The sequence below is a fragment of the Oryzias latipes genome, chromosome 9 (assembly GCF_002234675.1).
Source record: "Oryzias latipes chromosome 9, ASM223467v1".
Taxonomy (NCBI): Eukaryota; Metazoa; Chordata; class Actinopteri; order Beloniformes; family Adrianichthyidae; genus Oryzias; species Oryzias latipes.
The window spans coordinates 18261708-18284717 of NC_019867.2; the positions used below are offsets into that span (position 1 = coordinate 18261708).

Here is a 23010-nt window from a genome sequence, read left to right on the forward strand (position 1 = left end):
AAAGACCCACTCCAATGAAATTTGTTTTTGGTGTTTTTGATATGATCTTGTAGTATTTTGCTCGTACTGGAGGACATATATAAAGAAAATTAATATTAAACTGTGTTTAAGGATTTCTTTACTCAGGAGGAGACAAAATAATGCTGTATAGTAATTAAATTAAATAAAGCTTGTAGTTATTACATACAAACTACATTTGTAAGTCCAAAATCTCCCTTCTCCACTCCATTCTGATGCATGCACTTGCAGACAAAAAGGTCTGTGTACGTCTTTTGTTTTCCTCGCCTGAGCTGGCATTTGGCTGAAAACTGTACGGCTGGACAAGTCCAATATTCCTCCTCTTTTTTGTTGCACTGGTAATGTTAGGCTGGGGTTGTGTGGGGCGATGGGAAAATAGCGCCGGCTTACTCCGCACCAATGGTCCCGCCCACAACACAGAATGCATTTACTGTTTTCCTCCACCGAAGACCTCCATAAAAAACACAACACACTTGAGGTATAACTACAGAAACTATGACCTAGAAAATCACACAGGTCTTTATGATTTTGGCTAAAAACAGCCTAATCATCATTAAAAGACCACTTGGATTGCTTTTAAAATAGATGAAAAGATTATTTGAGTGGGACTTTAAACCCTTGGGGTTCTGGCTTTGATCACTTTGATTTTATTTTTTTTAAAGAACCAAATAAATATAAGTATGTATACTTCAAGTGTGTTGTGTTTTTGTATGGAGGTCTTCGGTGGAGGAAAACAGTTAATGCATTCATATTACAGTCTTGTACTATAAAATTAACTTCATAAACATTAGGGATGCCCGACATGAGGAAAATTTGCAATATTAGTGATCAAAATTGCGATGACGATAACTTGCGGTATATGAACAAACAGCAAAACAACCAAAAACATCATTTCCGTTTCATTGCAACAGTTTAAAAATTATACTCCAAATGACCTTAGTCAACATAGGAGGCGAACATCTAACATAAAAGGGGTCCATCCGATTGGTCAAATGCAGAAATAGATTTATTTGATTGGTTAAATACTTCAAACTGCCATAAGATTGTTTTAGCACATTTATTGAAACCGTTAATTGCAATTTAGATTTAGATTGCCATCTTTTGCGATATGGGTATTGCACAGCTTGATGTCGTGATAACCATAAATCTGTGATATATTATGCAGGTCTAATAAACACGCTTTTGACAGTTGGATTATACAAAAAAAAAGCAGCCTTTTTAAATGTATTGTAGTGCTCTTACTTGAAATGTTGTGAACTGTACTATAAATGGGATTTATAATCATGAGCAGTGAAAAAAAAGAAACAGGACAAAGTTTTCCCTTTTTTTTAATTTTTCGCTAACTGAGACAGTGGAAGAGTGTGCGTCTTTCTGTTGTTAGTGTAGATTGTCAAACCTTTTGTGTGTTATAAATGGAATGCCGAGGCTTATAGTTGGTGTTTGAGCAACGAATTGTTTTTTTCCCTTTTTTCTTCTAAATCTTATTCAGGAGTGCTACTTGGAAAATGACCAAACCAGCCTGTACCACACCGCCAAAGGCCTTATGACTTTACAAGCCCTTTATGGGACCATTCCTCAGATATATGGAAAAGGAGACTGTGCAAGAGTGAGTTCTTCCTATTCCCTCTATGTATTTTATTGATACCTGTGTAGCTTTTGGGATAAAGTTATCCTCAATTTACCTAAAAGAGGAATTCTGTGTTGATCTGCAGCATGTTGCCAACATGATGCTGAGAATGAAGAGAGAGTTTGCCGGCATTCAGAACCAGATCCTGCCTGTGTTCGACACTCTTCTGCTCCTGGACCGCAACGTTGACCTGCTCACTCCTTTGGCCACACAGCTCACCTATGAGGGGCTCATCGATGAAATCTATGGAATAAATAATGGTCAGAAACGGGTCTCTATCTGCTATGTCTTCATTCTCCTCTTTGTCACAGTTCTTGTGTTTTTCCAATCAAGTAGAAGCTGGGGTTAAAAATTATTTAATTTTGAATAATTATTCCCTTAGAAAATCAACATTGATTCATCCAATCCAGTTATACATATATTTTTTACAGTAATTTCTGTATGTTTTGTATTTTTTTTAGTTGCTTTTTGATGAAAGAAATGATAACTTTATCAGTCCTTTGTTCAGTTTTTGTTTGTACATCTGTGAAAAGTGTTTTTTTATAACTAAAAAATGACTTGTAACAGGGCTGAGTATCACTGCCAAAAATATAGATCAATTTACATTATTTGCAAGTTAACAGTTACATTGAATTTCTATTGATTTTCCAAAAATTCATAATCTAAAACAATTTTTATTGGATGCGAAAAGCATGCAGTAAAAAGCAATAGAAACTAATAAAAAGGAGAAATCCTTATATTAAAAAGTAACTAAAAAGACTTTGGGGGGGGGGAAAGTACCATATTACTTTAAAAGGAAAGTGAATAATGAATCCAATGACAACATATTTGGATTTCTAAGAAATTATCAATATTTCAAACTCTGTTGAATATTGTTTTAAGCAGAAATTGAAAAATCAAATGTTTTAAGTTGTAAATTTGCACAGCCTTATTTATTCATGAGCTGTAAGATTGTGTATAATATTGTCATCAGGTCTAGATTCAGTCCTCTGTAGCTTGATTCTATTTTGTCAAAGCTCTTCTGCTGGTGTTTCAACCAAAAATGTAGTTATGCTTGTTTTGCAAGAATTGGATTGAACTCTTCTTTTAACATTTACTTGTTCTTTTAGTTTTAACAAAGAACAAGAATTTCTTCTCTGTCCGTCTTCTGCTCAGGGTACGTCAAGCTGCCTCCTGAGAAGTTTGCACAGATGAAGCAAGGGGAAGCTAGTAAAGATCCACCCACAGAGCCCAAGAAGCTGCAGCTAAACTCGGCGGAGGAGCTGTACGCAGAGATCCGGGACAAGAACTTTAACGCTGTTGGTGCAGCTCTCAGCAAGAAAGCTAAAATAATATCTGCTGCCTTTGAGGTACGTCTTGTGCCGGATCTGCCCATCCTAATGTACGTCTCTGCTTGGATACTATTACACACAAACCCCTACAATTTGGTAAGAGTTTGAAATTGGGTTGCTAAGTGAATCCTATTGGATCGCTTTCAGACATCCCATCTGAACTGATGTGATTTTAACCTCTTAACAGAAAAGGTCACAAAAGAAAATCGATCAGGTTAAGAAGGTGATAACACTGATGACGATAAGATCATGTATTATGTCACACATAGTTATGCTAAAAAAAACAAAACTGGAAAAATTAAAACACTTTCCATTAGCAGAACTACTGAAATTTAAGTTAGTTCTAATTAAACAGAGAGAATGAAAATGTTCACTATTATAAATATTTTTAGTTTTTGTTTAGCACATTCAACAGAAATGAGATTAGTCTGTTTCATTTTTTAGAAGTTTAGAGCCTTTTAGATGCCATGTTCTGTCATTAAATGTCTGAGATACTTGTTTCCATCATTTGCCCGTTGAAAGGTTTCTGTTTGCTGACTAACCTTCCGCTCGTCTTTCAGGAACGTCATAATGCTAAAACAGTGGGAGAAATCAAGCAGTTTGTGTCTCAGCTGCCTCACATGCAGGCAGCACGAAGCTCACTGGCTAACCACACGTCGATTGCAGAGCTGGTCAAAGACATAACCAGTATGTACACATCCTCATCAGCGTTTCACGCAACTTTTTATTGAACGTTTCCAAAGGGAAATGGACAGATTTGGAGCCTTTTACCTGTAAATCTGTTTTAGCTTTAGAGTAAGAGAATAAGCCTTTTTTTTTTTTTGTCCCTCAATGTAGAAATTGCTTTTTAAAAAACAAAAAATAAACAGTCAAGTACTGAAGTGAAGGAGAAAGAAAATATATAATATATTCAATACCCTATACATAATTGTTTGAAATAAAATTAAAAAATGAATGTAGGAACGCACTACTTAAACAGATTAGAGTTGAAATTTTGTTCATTTCTAATCATTCAGGATAATTTTTGATAATGGAAAATGAGAGTTGACTCGGTTTTTTACTTTAATGTTTAATGGATCAAAAGATGAAAATAAATGATCTGCTCCTAAATTTGGTTCCCTGTTCCTGTGCAGCAGCATAAATACTGCTGCAGCTGGCGGTTTCTGTTCTAACAAACATCATTCACTGAAGGAAAGTGTTGTTCTCGCTGTGTGTAACCTCAGTTACCAGAAAAGATGACCGCAGTCCTAATCTCAGAGAAGAATTGATTGCTACCTCTGTTCATTTGATTTCTCTTGCACATTTTTAGAACAACCCTCTGTTGCTCAAATTGTGTTATTGAAGTGAAACTGCTTTTCTTTGTGTTTTGATTTTTCAGTAAAACTAAAAGACTCACTTTAATAATAATAAAGATGAAACAGAAATGTATTAGAAATATAAAATCAAAGAAATAAAAGCAACATTGGATTAAGAAATCGTGTTCCCAAATAGGCTATAGGAGGCCTAAATTATGGTCTGTGAACCTTTGTGAAAAGCATTTTTGAAATGTTCAGTAAAATGGCATAAAAAAGAATAGTGTTTTTTTACTTTGTTAGTCACTGTTCAAAGGGATTCTATTGGATTATACTGGGATGTTTTTTGTAACGACAGCAGAACCATTTCAACGTCTGTATGAATGCGGTGGAGCAGTAACATGTGATGTGTCTCGTTTCAGCATCAGAAGCTTTCTTTGATAGTCTAACGGTGGAACAGGAGTTCATGACTGGAGTCGACACAGACAAGGTCCATTTAATTCAATTAAGTTGTTTTATTAAGTTGTGAAATCAGATTATTCATACATTTGTTGAAATCCCATAAAAGCATTTATTCTTAACTTAATTCCATTGTTCTCCTTAACTCCTCGACTTTGTGGGATTCATGAGTTTTAACTGTTTGGGATACTTTATTTATAAAAAATGTGAATTTCAAACATAATAATTGCCTAAACTTTGAGATTTGTCCCTCTGCTTTTTGACACAGGTGAACACATACATAGAGGACTGCATAGCTCAGAAGGATCCGCTGATCAAGATCCTGCGTTTGGTGTGTATGCAGTCAGTGTGCAACAACGGCCTCAAGCAGAAAGTCTTGGATTATTACAAGAGAGAGATTCTTCAGGTAAAGTGAAGTGGTGAAGCACAGTCTTCTGTTCCACACCGCATTGGCTGATCTTTCCTTTTTGTTATTTTCATATTCTAAACATTTTTTTTTTTTTTTTGTCTTTGTGAAGACCTACGGCTATGAGCACATACTAACATTGCACAACCTAGAGAAGGTGGGTCTTTTAAAACCACAAACAAGCTCACGGAACAACTACCCCACTATTAGAAAAACTCTGAAACTCTGGATGGAGGACGCCAATGAGCAGGTATGCGATTGATTCATGAGAGGTCTGCAGGGACACACGTTAGCACTTTTGTGGGCTGATCATTTTATTTGCTGGAATATCTCCAGAATCCCAACGACATCTCGTACGTGTACAGCGGCTACGCTCCACTGAGCATCCGGCTGACTCAAGTGTTGGCGAGGCCGGGGTGGCGAAGCATAGAGGAGGTGCTGAAGATGCTTCCAGGCCCACACTTTGAGGAGAGGCAGCAGCTTCCATCTGGATTACATAAAAAACGTACGATTCTGGTCACACTTGGAGGGATTCTCATGGTTATGTACCCCATGAAACGTCAACAATTTAGATGTTAGGGGGTGTTTGATATTTAAAAGGCAGCATGCTGAGATCAGAAGACCAAATATCGGTATTGAGGAGTACGTTTGAATTGGAAAACTCTCAAATTAAGCTAATGTGAAGTATTTTATAGTAAAAAGTGAAAGCTCAGCTTTTGGTGTTTGATAAGGTTAACTAAAAAAAAAAACCTTTTCAAATGTTAGGAGAACAAATTGATCTGAAAGAAACACGTCTACACTTGTTCCTGCTTTTTTTTTTTTTTTACATAATATGCTTAAAAACTAGGGCCATAAGAACCAAACAATCAATCAAAAGCTACAGTTGAGCCGGAAGTCGCTGTACATAACATTAATCTTTCTTTGGAATCCAAGTCCAGGAACTGCTGTTCCTACAACTGCAGAAGAAAAGCAATCGCCCGTCTGCCACGCACAGATAAGACCCAGGCTTTGTCTCAGTGAAGCAAATGCTAAACAACGGAAGAGTGATGGCTGAGGGCTGACCGTCCATCAGCGCTGGGGCTGGTGTCTGTGGGTGTATGTGCGTTTGGCCAAAGTTCTGAAGACAAAAATACGTATTTGGTCATGAATTTGTTTTGGCAATAACACCCTTCCAAGTGAGAAATCATTAAACACTTCATTAGAAGTAAACAAACGGATGTGCTAGTTGTCTTGTTGCTACAGGCCTGCCATCTATTGGTTTATAAAGGTGATAATTGGCAATTTTCAGGCAAGGCGATGCAGCTATTTTAGAGTTTCAACAGGGAGTCTTTGGCAATTTTCCTATTTTTACCAGGAATTGGAAAACCTGAATGATATTTGGGATTTGTGGGATTATTTTCTATTTTTTATATCTTTACTATTTCTGTTTAACCCCCCACCCACCCACAGGTCAGCAGGGGGAAAACCGAACAACGCTGGTCTTCTTCCTCGGTGGAGTGACATACGCAGAAATATCTGCTCTCCGATTCCTCTCTCAAATGGAAGACAGCGGGATGGAGTACATCATCGCAACCACAAAACTCATCAATGGCACAACATGGATTAAGACCCTCATGGAGGGTATTTCTTGGAGTCCAAAATAAAAAAAGCAACTTCCTCCTAGATTTGGTCATGTCATAAGCGTGTTTTGCTTGCTGCTTAGTGGGTCATTTTTGGGGGAAAAGCAGAAACGGCAGTGTATCCATCAGCTGTGGTCCAGCTCACTGAAGAAGCAATTAGCACAGTAACAGGCCTCCTGATCAGCCGATAATAGCCCAGTGCTGCCAGGAGAGCTCAGCCTCCAGCCGCCTGTGATTTGACAGCGCAGGACACTGATTTAATTAGGAAGCCATTTGCTCCATGTTCCGGTGGAGGATAACTGTGCTGTGGGAGGGTGTTTGATCTCTGTGTCAGTCAATAGCTTCTCCATGCCCGCCACTGTATATACAGGAAAACCTGCTGACAGATATTTTTGCTGCTTTCCAGTCAATGTAAATGTCTTCTGTGCTGGTTTCCTAAAATTGTAAAATATTTAGTTGAATTCTTGTTTTGCTTTTAAAATCTGCTTTCTTTGGGAAGATAAACATGCCGAAGATTTAAATTGGGAATAAACGGACAGCAGTTGCCTTGAGATCCATGTGGTCAGTTTTACTTTTGCTCCCTCCTCTGCAAGAAGAACTTGAGACGCTCGATTCTGCACACGCAGATTTGGAGCAGACGGCTGAAGCACAGCAGTCCACCCCCAGCTGTCCCGCTTCAATATCATCAAGGTATGGAAAGTTTGCTTCTTTTAAAAATGGGAAAATATACCTCGACTTTTTTATGACGCCACAGGTCAAATCACCTGTGATGAAAACATTTATTTCAAATAACTAATTAAATTCATCTGAAGATTTGTTCTGAGATAGTCCAAAATAGAGCTTAAATCATTTTTTTGCATTTTACTGAAAATGTTTTAGTTGAACATGAATGTTGTGTTTTTGTTTTCTGCCGAGAAGTCATTTTAAGAAGTGAAAAAAGCTAATCAATACACTTAGAGCAATTTAAATATTAATTATTAATCGGGGTCCTTTTACTGTACACATCCTTTGGCTTCTGAGAGGCTAAAAATTCTTGTTTGGCATTTTTACTCCAAACAAACTGCACGGAATTTACTTGAAAAACATTAATTTTCTAGTTTAGAATGTACTAGTTAGCTTTCTATCTTTCTGAGCCTGATCTTCAACCAAATTTGGGTACAGCTACACTTTTATTCTTTTGATTGTAAGCACGTGCATCCTTCTCTATGCCATCCTTGATACATAAACGAGTTGTTGTTTTTTTTTTGCTATTGCAATATGACAGGTGTGTGTATGAGAGATGGGTCGAGGGGAGAACATGGGACACCTGACTCAGCCTGGTCAGAGGCCGAAGGTGCTGGAGGTGCCAGTGGACGTGGATCCTCTGATCATCCGCTTCCTCCGAACATTCAAAGAAGTCCTCAAATTTGTTCTCTTCAGCTACACAGTACTGTTCGGTGGTTTGCTCCTCGCGAGGTGGACCACTTACTTCATGGTGGGCAAATAAAGTTTTGACCTATGAGGCTCAAGCTGATCAAACAAGGTCTCGTTTTTTTTTTGGGCTTTTGCTGTTCTTGCAAAACAACAGTAGCGTTTATGATGCCTGTTTTCTTCTTTGATTGTGGCAGCCCTAATGCCTTTTATATGTTTTTTTTTAATGAATCTAAAGTAGGCCTTAACAGGAACTTTGAAGAAACTGAAATTGTTGTCAAGCCAGCTTGCATTCCATGTGATTGTCAGCATTTTGTCCATATGTGCAATTCCATATCTGTGCTGAAGCACAGTAAACATGTCTGTATGGTTGTATAATGAGCAGTATATTCCTAGAAAATAAAATGTTTACCTACATTTTTGTCCACAGACACATATTTTAAAGCACACAGTCTCGGTGGATCTTACCCGTCTCGTGAATTTGACCTCCAGGCGAGCAAGAAAAACACCTGGAGGCCAGAAACAAACAGAAGAACACTAAAACTTTAGAGTCATTTGAAAAAGGTGACATCTTTGAGCAACTCGGGTGGATGCAGCCTCATCAAAGCATGCATCCTGTAGTAATAGCATATACAAATACTTTATAGCGTCCCAATACAGTTGAAAGTTAATTTATAGGAGACAACATCAGCAACACTTTTTAAACTGAGATACCATAAAAAGTGTATGTGATTTTCCTGTAGTGACAAGTAGAAGTCATGTGCCACACTGCAAAATTGATTTTGATATGTGTCTTTGTGTGTGTGTGTGTGTGTGTGTGTGTGTGTGTGTGTGTGTGTGTGTGTGTGTACGGTGTATATATAGATAGATAAAAAAAAGATATATAAAAATAAAAAACTTCTCTGAAATAAATGAATAAATATTTTTCCCACTTAACTTCACGTCATCGTTTAGGGGCTCCTTTTTTTCTAAATGCGCCCCTTTTCTGGGGTGTGTGTTTGATTTCCTTCCCTGAAACAATACACAGGGGCGGAATACATTCCTTACAATGCTTTATAAAGAATATATTCTTTGTATCAGAGGTAAATCTTAAGCAAATAATAAATATTTTTGCGTTAATTCCTTTCTCGTCAGCAGCAAGGCTTTTTAAAAAGTGGTTTGTTTACATTTTTTGGGGGAACACCGTCTTCTCTTTCTGATCTTTGCTGCACTCCGCCCGCGCTGCGCCATTTTGAAAATGTAATATTGGAAGAAGCAGAAGCGAGGGAAATCTCAAAGTAGAACGCAAAGTCGGAAAACCGGTTCGGAGACTTGAACGACTATTTGTTTGACTGAAAACCGGTTCGAATCATTTGCAACATCGGGGCTGTGGACCGTGGAAGTTACTAACGGCACTTCATCTTCTTTCCCTCGCTGTCGCTTCGTCAGAACCTCTCTCATCATCTTACCCGGGTCAGCTCTGTTTCGGTTCAGGGCCACAGCCCGCTACAGACAGCTCCTCATGATGGCAGGTAAAACCACAGAATAAAGACTGTGTTCTGATATTTCAACCATTCACAGAAATTACTATGTTTGTCATTAATAGTAGGTTGTGTCCTTTAAATGTGATGAACCACCCCAGGCTAGCTAGCTGGCTAATTACTAGTACAAGACACACATTGTTAAACAGTGAAACTGAAAGTGTCCAAACTCTTCAAATTTAATGTATAGTTTGCTGGAAAATTTTGTATGAATTCGGGGGGTTTCCCGCCTCCTAAGTGTCTAAAATGAAGTTCGCACCCTGGCTAATGCGTGAGATGAAGTTGAGTGTGGTGCTGTGTCCAAACTTGGGTCGTGTTGTGTGTGCAGGGCCCGGTGGAGGGAGCAGCGATGTGCAGTGGTGCTTTTCCCAGGTCAAGGGAGCGATGGATGACGATGTCGCCGAAGGTAAGTCCGTGTTCTGCGTCTAATGCGATCAGTCTTTCTGACCGATTCCAACTGAGCATGCGTGCGTGTCTGGTGGTCTTCCCTGCGCGTGCTGGCTTTGCTGTTAAAAAGTGCACACTGTGCACCAACTATGTTACATGTTCTGCCTTTTGCTGTTGTCCTCAGGTATTAATGACGTCATAAGCAGGACAGCTTTAGTTGCATATCTTTCGGTGCCCAAAGGCTGTTAATTCAAAATGCTTTTAAAGAAACACAAACCATTTAAAACGTTATAAGATTTGGCAAACAAACACACTGAAAATGATCTTTTTAGTGTTGGAGGTCCTTGTGGCGTTTTTCTCATGATGGAGGACATATACAGCATAAAATTGCATTTCTGAGGATTTCTTTATTCAAAACGTTGTGAATCCAGAGCAGATGAAAAAATGTAGTTGGAAAGATTGTAGTTTTGACACGTTAAATATGCTGGGCTCCCTGCTTCGCTCCATTCTGATGCATTCACTTATAGACAAACAGATCCATGGACGTCTTTGTTTTCCTCGTCTGAGCTGGAATCTGCCTGTAAACTGTGCAGCTGGATAGCTGCAAAATTGCTCGCCATTTTTGATGCACTGGTAATGTCACATTGGGGTTGTGAGGGGCTGAAAGCTAGCAAGAGTGTATGTAATTAGAGCACTCAGTTATGGGTAACGGAAAGGGGGGCGGGGTTTCTCCACGCCAACATCAACTACCCTAGAAAATGACGGGGTTTTTTTCATGGAGGATAAAAAACTGTTTTCTCGGAAAGTTACTGCAGAGTAGCAGTAGTTCAATATAAAATTGCCTCTGAGTTGTTGGCGGGACTGCTGGTCCGGGGTGAGCCCACCCCCTTCCCATCCTCCATCTGTCTATGTGCTTTCCCGCTAGCTTACAGCCCCTCACAACTACTGTTAGGTCAACCACGACTTAACAGTAGCGATGCAACAAAAATGGCGAGCAATATTGGCGCTATCCAGCCGTACAGTTTTGAGCCTGATTCCAGCTCAGACGAGGAAAACAAAGACTTACATGGATCTGTTAGATCATGGATCTGATGCATCGTACATAAGTGGATGAGTCAGAATGGAGCAGAACAGGGAGCTAGTGGCTCGCCGTAGTAGCGTCTACATCATACCCACAAGCATTTTAAATGGCTGATTCATAACAATTTAAATGAAGAAATACTCAGAAATGCAATTTTAAGCACACTTTTCTTTACATATATGTTTCTTTTATCATCAAAAATGCCACGAGAACATTTAAAAAGCACCAAAAGCACAGTTTTCTTGTCTTTAAACCATCCTAGTGTTCATGTCATGGCTACTCTCAGATTCAAGACAATAATGAAAACACAACACACAACCTCTGCCTTCAAGATGTAATCTGACCTCTCTGTTGACTGGAGCCATAATTCCTCCCACTTTCCAGCATGTCAGGAACATTTTGATGTTTCATAGGAATAAAGGCAACATTTGATCCAAACTGCATTAGAAAATCATGCTAATTTACAGCCAGTTGGTGATATTTATTCCTTTTTTGGCAAAGAGCCATGCTACAAACAATTGAGATTTTTTTTAATGCACTGACTAGTATAATTATTACAACATTATTATATTAAATCTTGATGTAAGTTGTGTAAATCAAACTTTAGTTTTAAAGCATGTTTCATGTGTTGGTAACAAAAAGGGCTTTACAGAATAAATAATATATGTTTTAAACTCAAAAAAGATACAACCATGCCAAAAATGCTTGTATAAATATGAATAGGAATAGAAAACAGACACATTCCCTTTGCATGATTTGGGAAAAACTTGTAAAAGTAGTAATGGGTAGTAAAGGATGGGTTTCGGTTTTACTTTCTGTCTAAGCTAAGATATTTTATTGCTATTCTCCCTCATCCTGATGTGTAAATAAAGTACTTATTTGGAATTTGTGTTCATGTTTATCTCATCTCCAACCGGACGATGATGTTCAGCTATGAAGACGTTCAAACATCATCCATTGAGTGTTGTCTTCTGTAGAAGCCTTTGTTTGAGAAGTGTAGATGAATTGGGAAGGCTTCTCTCACTGCCTTACGTTGTGCATCGTCTCACGCTGACACACATGAGCCCCCCCCCCCTCAATGAGGTGTTGGGCTTTACACTCCACCACAGATTGTGAGGAGTCCGGTTGTTTCAGGCTGAAAGTGGAGTGTTAGGATGGGATCGACACCATTGTCAGCCAAGAGGGGTGCCGCTCTGTTAACAGAGATGAATTGTTGGACAGTGACATTTGTGCTGAAGCTTTCCTTTGAAAAAGGGCCACATGTTTGTAAAGAGGAAGCACTGCAAAACGTTTAGTGTTGAGGTCTGAAATGTCCTGCAAAAAACGTTAGACTTAGAGGATTACAGACGTCCTCCAGATCAGGTCCACCCTTATTTTTTAGCTGTGTGTAACTTTTCAAAAGTCTTAAATGAATGAAATGCTAAACAATATCTGTATACCCCCCCCCCCCCCCCCAAAAGAAAAAACTACTTCCTTCAGATCGATTTATTTGTAATTTACTTTTTATTCACATTAAAGCTTGATATTAGATAACTTTATTTATCCCACGATGGGGAAATTCACTCATCTGCAGCAGCAAGAAGGACATTCAGAGATGACATTCAAATAAAATAAAAATAAATACAGCTGCAAAAGTGACATGTGATCCACTTTTTAAAAAAATATATAAATAAGTAAAAAAAGTACACACCAAAAATCACCAAACCAAAATTAAAATCAACCAAACCAAATATCCCTGTTTTCATTATCATGTTTTATTATAAATAACATGTATCCTCATACCTACTCACCTTTTTTTTATCTTTACTTTGCGGTAATCACGTTGGATACAAGTTTAAATTCTTCGATTGGGAAGCATTTTGGTCTAAAATGCCGTTGCTTTTAAAGGGCTCAGTAGCTCATGTTGATTTTGTATTAAAACGTGAGTGCATCACAACCTGTTGTGCAGTAGAGCTAAAAGAATATCAAATTACAAACATACAAACGCATTTTGTGCATCTTTTAAATGATCTTTTTGAGAACACTCACACACTTATGAAAAACATCATTTTTTTGGTCATAGACATGAATATTTCTTAATTATATCTAAATTAGTTTTTAAAAAATTGACTAAACTTGTGTTTTTGGATTTGCAGCTGACATCATTTCCACGGTGGAATTCAACCAATCTGGAGAGCTGCTTGCCACCGGAGACAAGGGCGGGCGTGTTGTGATCTTCCAGCAGGAGCCGGAGGTCTGTTGAAGCAGTGTTTCCGTCTCAGTGTGTTCAGTTTTTAAGTTGGTTACAACCACAACGTCTTTAGTTAGAAGAAAAATTACCTAACTGAACAGAAAAATTAACAAAAAGGAAAAAGTTGTAAAAAATAGGTTAAATATTGAATCCTGACTCCCACAACATTAATTCTGGATATCAGCTTGTTTAGACCATATTCCAGATCCAATTTAAAATGCGATGTGTCATTTTTCAGAGTAAGAACCAGCCTCTGCGCCGAGGGGAGTACAATGTTTACAGCACCTTCCAGAGCCACGAGCCCGAGTTTGACTACCTGAAAAGCCTGGAGATCGAGGAGAAGATCAACAAGATTCGATGGTTACCCCAGAAGAATGCAGCACACTTCCTGCTGTCTACTAATGGTCAGTCATTGATATATTCCTTTTAGCTGTCAAGTTATTATGCCCCACTTGAAAGGGGAAAGCATCCACGGAGTTTGCAAAGTAGGAACTCACATCCAGACACACTTCTCCTTTATGATCTGTTTATTCAATTTCTTGAGAGGTTTAGACAGCAATGGTGGTGCTGGTTACGTATGGTGAAAAACCTGAACAAGACATAATATTTTATCTATTTACCAAAATAAATACAGCAATAAAAATATAACATTAATCAAATGTTAAAGTCCTGGTTCCAGAATTAACTCAACTCACACAATTCATTTATTAAAAGTTAACTTCATAGTTACCAGAATTCATTGAAAATACAGCAATAAATAAATATATTTCATAAATAGTAGTGCTTTTGTGAATGACATTCAATGGAAGACTAAACAAACATTTGCGCTGACGTGGCAGCCGGCGCTTAAGCGCACCGTGGATCACCAGAATTAGGGCTTACCGGCTGCCTCCGTAGTTTTGAAGCTTTTTAACTAGATTTTCGGACTAGATTGGTGAGATGGATCACACGTTTTCCAATCTCTCTCAAGCTCGGTCTAATCTGGCACTACGCATGCACCTCATCCAAACAAGCTCCGGTGCGCACAGCTGGAACTTTGATTGACACCACGCCCACTACCGCCTTGCATGTCCCTTTTTCCCTCTCTTAATTTTTTATTTACTTACTTAAATTAATTTTCTCTCAAATTTAACAGGATGTATTTGAATCCATTTTTACTTTAAAATTTTATTTGGGTTTTTACTTTTATGATTTTCATTTTCTTTTTCTATTTTTATTTGCTTTTAAAATAGAATCACTTGAAACATCAGTTTCCTCTAGTTTGACCTAACACTAGCAGAGCTACATTTGTGATCTAAATTTTCCTTCTGACTGGTCTTTTTACATTTTTTTTGTCACTGGCAGATAAAACTATCAAACTGTGGAAAATTAGTGAACGTGACAAAAGACCAGAGGGCTACAACCTGAAAGAGGAGGATGGGCGATACAAAGACCCCAATACTATCACTGCACTAAGGGTCTGTATGAACCGCCTGCATGGATGCTTTAGCTCCAGTGTTTACATTCTCATGACGATCCATAACTCTTTGACCGTTTACGCAGTTGACGTGATTCCAGCGGACGTCCATCAGTCGATTCTGTCGCAGAGAAAAGCAGCTCCGCACCGGCATGCAACGCTTCGTGTTAGAAATGTGCTGCACATCGGTGCAAAGCCGACACGAGAAGCGGCTTTTCCCTGCCTCAGGATCGGCTGATTCACATTGATGCCTCAACGGTCAGAGAGTTACATTATGTCCAAGAACGGGTGTTATTCAGGTGACATCTTCTGTGATTAAGGGTTAAAAAGAAGTCTTTGTAATAGTTCAGGGATTTAACACTACAACTGAAGATTGAAATCAAAAAGTAAGTAAACGTTTCTAAACTTAAAGCTGTAACTTGATCACTTCTTCGTAACCAAGAACCTGAAAGCAGCAACTTAAAAGCAGGGGCCTTTAGTTTGTTTTAGCTGGTAAGGAGAATCCAGTTTATTAAAATGATCCGGAAAATAATTCTGTTAATCCAGATTAAAAACTTTCCCCAGATAATTATTTACGAGTAAAGATTGTTGAGACTTGAGTCAGCCTTTCCAGACATAGACCTGAATGACAAGTATTAAGACTTCACACTTTAAGAAAAAAATAAGAAAACACGAACTGCTCATTGCTTTTATACATATTTTTTTAAGGATTTTGGCAAAACATAGAAAAAAGCTGTACATATTATTACATGTAATCATTTGAGATTAAAGAAAAAATATGTTGAGTTCAATTTAAGGCTTAATGTTACTGCAGGGTGTCAGAACAGACCAGGACTTCCAGAACAGTGTTATTGATCAGTTTATGAAATTGATTATGTAAGGGATAATGGCCGACAAAGAAATAAACGCACGACGTGGAAGCCTGAACCATCTGACGCGAAGCGGAGGATGGTTCATTTCTGATAATGCACACTTTGAAGACCATTAACCTGCTTACACCATGGTCCCTTACAAAAGAAAGAAATATTCAATCAGTTTTTAGTACTTTATTCTTGTTGTTATTTCCGGTTTGGATCACTTTTTTGACAAAAAGCAGACTTTGTTTTGTGGTGCGGCCACTTAGTCGGCTGAGACGGCACTGACCTCCGATCTCGACTGCAGCGGGTAGGGAAGGGGTATATATGCTGGTCGTCATGATGTCATAAATAAAGCGTCAGTTCAGAGAGAAAGTTTACGTCTTACCGTTTTTGTCCAGATGATGAAGCAAAAGTTTGTTTTAAAGAAGTGATACAGAACATTTAAGCTATGAGACCACAACTTCTTTTTTAGGCGTGCAGTTATCACTGGGCGTTATCACTTTTTAATGCGTGATGTGAGCAAGCCATCGTGTTTATAAAACAGTAAAGCTTTGCTATGGAAAGTAGTTTCAGGATTTTTTTGAGTTTCAGTTTTTTTTTTTGGTTTCAGATTTCTTTTACACAATTTTGGAATTAATCAAGTGAATCGATTTATAGTTTTTGGGGGTTATTGTTTATATTCACTGAACCTATTGAAAGGCTTTGCTGTTTTAAAAGGCTGGTTTCATTTATTTTTATTATAAAATACCGTATCTCAAAATGTGAATTACTGATCAGAGTCTTGACTGCATCTCTTTGCAGGTCCCAGTATTAACGCCGATGGATTTGATGGTGGAAGCCAGCCCCAGACGAGTGTTTGCAAACGCTCACACCTATCATATCAATTCCATCTCCATTAACAGTGATTGTGAGACCTATCTTTCTGCAGACGACCTGCGCATTAACCTCTGGCATCAGGAGATAACGGACCGCAGCTTTAGTATCCTTTTGACATCCACATATTTATGGGCACCGTTTAAAATACAAGACAGATATGTTATAGCAGCAACAATGTCTGTGTCGTGTTTGTACTATTCCACGTTTTATTTTTTGAAGCAGTCAGTTCTTGCCGTGCTGTTTAGCCCTTGTGCTATCTTAGATGACCCCACCCTTACATTGAAGTGTTCTCCATACCATGACAAAGGTGGATAAAGGTGGAAAAATTTCATGTAATCCATGGACACCAGTGAAGATCACAAATCAATGAAGAAAAAAGGTTCAGCACACTGTCTAGTGGGTCTAGATGACCCAACTCCCAACGTTAAAGTGCCTTGGATAGCACAAGGGTTATAAGAAGACAGCACCAACGAGAATTCTACCAGTGACTTCATGTGTTGTTCCTTATGCCACCACAAGATGTCGCCAAACCTTTGGTCTCCTTTACTTTTTTTAAATTTTTTATGTGGACTAAAAGGATCCATTACAGTACAGTAAAGGGCATGTATTTGTTTTGAGGACAACATTGTTTGTAAAGAAATAGAAAATTCTGCAGTAGCTGTTGAGCAGTGCGGAGATCCAGTATTAGTACTTCAATACTTTTGTTGTGTGTCCTTTTTCATTTGAGGTTATAGAAAATGCCGATTTTTAAAATCAACTTAACCCAAGTTCTTTAGACATTGTTGACATAAAACCTGCAAATATGGAGGATTTGACCGAAGTGATCACAGCCGCTGAGTTCCACCCCAATCAGTGCAACACGTTTGTCTACAGCAGCAGCAAGGGAACCATCCGAATGTGCGACATGAGGGCGTCAGCGCTGTGTGACAAGCACACTAAACGTATTTCAGCTTCTTTACCTATATTCCAAATTGTAAACATTTAAAATTCCCCTAAAACACTTGACCAATGGGTTTTACCAGTTCAAGGTGTCCTTACTAACATACACTCTTGGAGGATTTATCATAATTGTGTGGAAAGACTGCATACAATTGATTATATTTTACAAATGATTAACCTAAATCTGATGGTCATCTCATATTCTTAAGTTTTGTATTTTTCCTGAGTAAAACTCAACACACGTTAGTTTTTAAAGAGTTTAAACTGCACCTCTAATAAACTTTGTTGTTTTTGTTTAGTGTTTGAGGAGCCTGAAGACCCAAACAACCGTTCATTCTTTTCTGAAATCATCTCATCTATTTCTGATGTGAAGTTCAGCAATAATGGACGCTACATGATGACGCGCGATTATCTCTCCATCAAGATCTGGGATCTTTGCATGGAGACTCGCCCAGTTGAAACGTATCAGGTCTGCGTCTAATGGAACGTGTTGGAAGAGCTTTTTCAGGAGCTGAGCTTGTGAATTGTTAGCTTCATTCTTGTTTCTTTACTTTGACAGGTGCATGAATATCTCAGGAGTAAATTGTGTTCACTTTATGAGAATGACTGCATTTTTGACAAGTTTGAATGCTGTTGGAATGGGAATGACAGGTGAGTGCCACATGTTGTTTGTAGTTTGATTTATTAGTCTGAAATCAGGATCGACAACATCTGTTGGTGGACAAGAACAAAAAAAACAAGACTATTGGAAAAATGTAACGGTTAAATCCAGTTCAGTTGTACTTTTTTTTCCCTTTAGAGATTATTTAGTATCTCTAAAGTCCCACTCCGATCATGTTTTAATCTATTTTCAAAGCGTTACCAGTGCTCTTCTAATTGTGATTATGAAGCTTTTAGCCCAAATAAAAAAAAAACGTTCTTTTTCTAGGACATAGTTTCTGCAGAGTTACTGGTAGAGATCAACCCCCTCGTTTCTGAGAGCTCTCTGTTCACATGCTCTCCCTCTAGTTTACGGCCCCTCATACCCCTAACCTCACATTACAGGAAAAAAATAAAATGGCAATCAGTACTGGAGCTGTCCAGCCGTACAGTATTTCAGGCAGATACCAGCTCAGACGAGGAAAACAAAGACGGATGCATCAGAATGGAGCGGAGCAGGAAGCTTGTGGCCCGCTCATTGTCTTTTTTTGTTTACGAATAGGCTTTTTTGTTTTTTTTTGTAAGTGGCATTTTCCATCTGCTCTTGATTAACAATGATTTGAAAAAAGAAATACCGGTACTCAGAAATTCATTTTTATGCTTAATTTTCTTAATACATGTCCTCCATCATCAGAAAAGAACATAATTTTCATTGGAGTTGGTAGTTCATCTGAACTGATCCCTTCAAATAGAATAGAATAGAAGTAAAAACTGAAAGTTTTACTGTTTAATAGACTGGAATATCATATCCCAGATTACATTAGTTAGTTCTTTGTAACTAGTTGTTTTAGTAGATTAATGTAGTGAATAATGTGTGAAGACACTAACTCCTCCTCTCTTGTGCTTCCTGCAGTGTTGTGATGACGGGTTCTTACAATAACTTCTTCAGGATGTTCGACCGAGGCTATCAGCAGGACGTGACCTACGAAGCGTCGCGGGAAAACAGTCGGCCGCGATCCATCCTCAAGCCTCGCAAAATAAGCACAGGTGGGAAGCGCAAAAAGGATGAGATCAGTGTGGACAGTCTGGACTTCAGCAAAAAGATTATCCACACAGCCTGGCATCCTCTGGACAACATCATCGCCGTAGCCACCACCAACAATCTGTACATTTTTCAGGATAAACTGAACTAGCACTCCCTAAATCGCTCCGTTCCCAGTGTCTACGTCAGCCCCTTTGCTCTGATGCATACACAGATCAAATGATAGTTGTTTTTTTGGGGGGATTCTCCATGAATTTTGATTAGTATGTGGCAAACTACTTCCCAATCATATAACTCTGGGGGGTTTTTAGACTGTGCAGAACCTCCATTATGAGCTAAAAAATTACTGTTAGCTGAACCACTACATCCCTGAATAAGGGGAAATGTTCCTTTGTACCGCTGTGCCATGGCGACTTGATCACTATTATGTCATGGTCTTTAGATTTTGTTTTTGTAGCTATGTTTTATGAGTTTAAGTGTCTTATTTTAAGCATCTTTTTTTTTGTTGTTGTACTGGTCCAAAGCACTGTTAGCGCAGACGTCATCGCCTCCTTCCTGTTGTAGAGACAACGGTCGGGTCTTACCACGCTTAACTCGTTTTTCGGACATTTCTGTAAAGCCGACAGTCGATCAGAGTTGGACTTTAACATCAGGTCCTGTTTTTTTACATTCATCTCACAAAAACACAGGAGCAACTTTTGTGTTGATCATCAGGGGTGTTGGTTTCACCCGATAGATATCAAAGTGGATTAAAAAATTTCAGACATTTTCACAGATGAACTTCATCAGAGAAACTCTGAACACGTTGGGGGGAAATCTTCCTCTTGGCCTCGTTCAGACAAACCTTGGAGTGGGACTGAGCAGTACTGGCTGCTCTCTTACAGGTTATCCTTCACCTCTCCAGCTGAGTCCTCTTCCTTAATCAGAAGTTGCAGCCTTCCTCAGCTTTAGTGGTTTATTACGATTTTTATTATCTAAGTGCTGTGAAAATACACTTGGTTTGGTTTTATTTAGTATTTTTCTCTGAAAAAGCCAACGTCATGCCAAATTAAACTAAGAATGTTGAGATGAAATCGTTTTCGAAACACCTGACTGTAAAAATTAGTCCGCTTTTTTTGTTATTTATTTGATGAAGGTGAAACTACATAGTTTAAACTTTTTTTTAATTGTTATTAGAGAAAAGTGCTTTAAGAAATGGCCCCCTGGTCTCAGAGGTACCAGATCCCAGTAGATATTTACCTTTTGTTTTCTTGTCTACTTTGATTGTGTCGACTGAAAAATCCATTTTGTAAATCAGGAAATTCTCCTTTGAGCACGAAACCGACGAGCACATGGATCGGCTAGTTAGGCCTAAGGATCCGGTGGATCTGAAGTTGAAGTAGTTTATCAAGAATGAACTCCAATCGGGCATCCTTGCACTTGTGTTCTTACTAAGCTCAGGACCAGATCATGTGAAGTTGCAGCGGCCGGATTCTGCTGTAGTTTCTGGTACCAGAACCGAGAACTGTTTTGTTTATGAAAAGCTACTTTACCTCGAAGAATAGCAATATCATTACAGTCTCATTTCTGGACATTTCTGCAGCTTCCTGTCAGTTTGACTGCTGGAGAGCTGGTCAGAAAGTTTTTTTCATGCAGCATTTTGATCAATATTAAAAACATTTTTGGGGAGCTGAAGGTTATATTATTTTTTGAAACAGAGGTTATATGAGAACAGTCTCTAAAAGACGAAGCAGATTAACTTCTAAATCAGTACTTTAGATGTGAGTACCTAATATGAACCACTAGAAGTTGTGTGTGTGTGCATGTGTGACTCTGGATTCTGAATTCTGAGGGCCTTGTTTTTGATCATCCGATGTCCCTGTGCTGCATGTTTTCTAGGGCGTACCTGTCCCACCACACCTGCGTTAGCTCCTCAGCTCTATTCGCGACCCAGAGATCTGACCAAAAGGCTGGTTGTTTTTCATGAGAGAACCCTGAGAATCTGACTTGTTAAAGGGTGGTAACCCCTCCATGCCTGACTTTACTGTATTTCCAGTTATAAAATCTTAAAATGTTCCAATTTAGTCTGAAGAAGTATTCAGTTAGTATACTTCCTACTCTACACGTACTAGGTCTATAGTACACTATCTAGACATAAACTCAAGTATACCTAATGAAATAAACTTGGTGTACTACTTCTTGCTAAAGGGTCTAACGTTAGTCGTATCAGAAGACGGATTAGAAAATGCCTTCCTGCTCCTCTACTGTGTGTAGATGAACTTGACCTTTTCAGTCTGCTCCTTTAACCCTTGTGCTATCCAAGGCACTTTAACATTGGGAGTTGGGTCATCTAGACCCACTAGACAGTGCTCTGAATCTTTTTCTTCAATGATTTGTGATCTTCACTGGTGTCCATGGATTACATGAAATCTTTCCACCTTTATCCACCTTTGTCATTGTAGGGAGAACACTTCAATGTAAGGGTGGGGTCATTTTGACCCCACAAGATAGCACAAGGCTTAAGCACTGAAGTACCAGCAGCAGTGACCCTGTTGGTACTGAAGCACAGCAGCACACTAATCTTATAAACAATGCCACAGGCTGACATGTGTTCACACACTGTGAATCAGAGGAAAATCTTTTGTTTTGTTGTATTTTGCTGCTGCATTTTTATTTTTTATTTTTTAAGGCTGTAAAAAAACATCCAGTGCAGTTCAGGGGTGAGATCTAAGTCCAGGGGGAATTGACTAGTTGGATCCTTTGACTGTTGTACGTTTGTTTTTGTGTTTTTTTGGCGTATGCGAGGCCTGTCCATGACTGAATGTCGGCACACTGCATCCCTGTGATTCCTGCTTTTGCAAACAGATTTTGGACCCCTATAGGTCCAGGGAAAAGTATACATTCAGGGGGAAACTTGTCTCTTACCTGCAGTATTTGCTTGTCAGCCCTACCATGAAAGCGCCATTTCAGCAGGTTTTCAGTGAGACTGTGATGTTTACATTTTAAGATCACAATTGTTATGTGTGTGTGTTTTTGTTGTTTTTATGGTATTGAAATGCTCTGATGGACTGATTGTTCTTTTGTATCATTTGCCAAAAAAAAATCCCGGCTGCTTTAAATTCTGGCATTACCACTATATATTTTGAGGGCTGACATTCTGCAAAAAGCACAAGTGTCACAAACTTGATGTCAACTCATATCTATTCTTGCTCATTTTCACGTCTTACAGGAAAAGTGAATGGAAATGAACTGATCGTATTTAATGGCATCTCATGATGTCTGTCTTTAATAATGGCTTAACCTCTTGTGATCAAATACTGGTTTAACTACTTCTATACATTTGTAATAATCCTTCAAGTCCTTCAGGACATGAGATGTCCTGGAGCATAATAATAAATCATATACGGTGTTTGTATCTAAATGTGTCTCTTCACAATATCAGCCGGTTTCTAAAATGATGTTAACCTCCTGTTGAGTGTTGGTCTCTCAGGGTTTAATAAAACACTTTTGTGACCCCTCTTTCTGTTTTTTACGCAGCTTTTGATAAATGTTCCTGTTAATACAGAGTTGTTTTAAGCTTTAGTGGTACTTTTTCCCCTCCTTATAGCTTAGATACATTTTTATTTTATAGACCTGTTTCAGGTATTCATAACCTGTGTTACAATAAACAGAGCTGCTAGTTTCTATTTAAAAAAATTAAAGCTAACAATTAACATTTTTGTGCATTTTGCCACATTGTATCATCTTCATGTATTGATTTGAGGCTCTGAAAGAAACTACAAAGACTCTTAGGAAAACTTATTGCCTTGATCCGTTTTGAAATGGTCTTAAAGAGAAATGAT

At 38.5% G+C, this 23010-nt stretch overlaps 2 protein-coding genes across 2 annotated transcripts in view; both read left to right on the top strand.

Moving 5' to 3' along the window:
- vps33a (VPS33A, CORVET/HOPS core subunit) overlaps positions 1 to 8579 on the top strand; it is a 12347-nt gene extending 3768 nt beyond the window's left edge. Inside the window, exons 6-15 of the mRNA XM_020706064.2 lie at positions 1508 to 1624; positions 1731 to 1905; positions 2801 to 2994; positions 3537 to 3663; positions 4691 to 4758; positions 4996 to 5133; positions 5246 to 5383; positions 5470 to 5638; positions 6583 to 7442; positions 8017 to 8579. Coding sequence (XP_020561723.2) covers positions 1508 to 1624; positions 1731 to 1905; positions 2801 to 2994; positions 3537 to 3663; positions 4691 to 4758; positions 4996 to 5133; positions 5246 to 5383; positions 5470 to 5638; positions 6583 to 6776 — 1320 coding nt within the window. The 3' untranslated portion in view covers positions 6777 to 7442; positions 8017 to 8579. The remainder of the gene's footprint in view (positions 1 to 1507; positions 1625 to 1730; positions 1906 to 2800; positions 2995 to 3536; positions 3664 to 4690; positions 4759 to 4995; positions 5134 to 5245; positions 5384 to 5469; positions 5639 to 6582; positions 7443 to 8016) is intronic.
- A 781-nt stretch (positions 8580 to 9360) lies between these two features.
- On the top strand, positions 9361 to 22687 carry LOC101157461 (serine/threonine-protein phosphatase 2A 55 kDa regulatory subunit B alpha isoform). Its single transcript, XM_011479371.3, has 10 exons — positions 9361 to 9673; positions 10011 to 10088; positions 13286 to 13383; positions 13619 to 13784; positions 14725 to 14837; positions 16495 to 16672; positions 17346 to 17510; positions 17808 to 17977; positions 18068 to 18159; positions 19061 to 22687. Exons 1-10 carry the CDS (start codon positions 9664 to 9666, stop codon positions 19338 to 19340), a joined length of 1350 nt encoding a protein of 449 aa, XP_011477673.1. The 5' UTR covers positions 9361 to 9663; the 3' UTR covers positions 19341 to 22687.
- Positions 22688 to 23010: the final 323 nt, after the last annotated feature.

Bases quoted from the DNA above. Each gene is read 5' to 3' on its own strand.
- LOC101157461 (XM_011479371.3), top strand. The intron at 10,089-13,285 runs GTAAGTCCGTGT...TTGGATTTGCAG, and splicing joins GGATGACGATGTCGCCGAAG to CTGACATCATTTCCACGGTG. The intron at 13,384-13,618 runs GTCTGTTGAAGC...GTCATTTTTCAG, and splicing joins TCTTCCAGCAGGAGCCGGAG to AGTAAGAACCAGCCTCTGCG.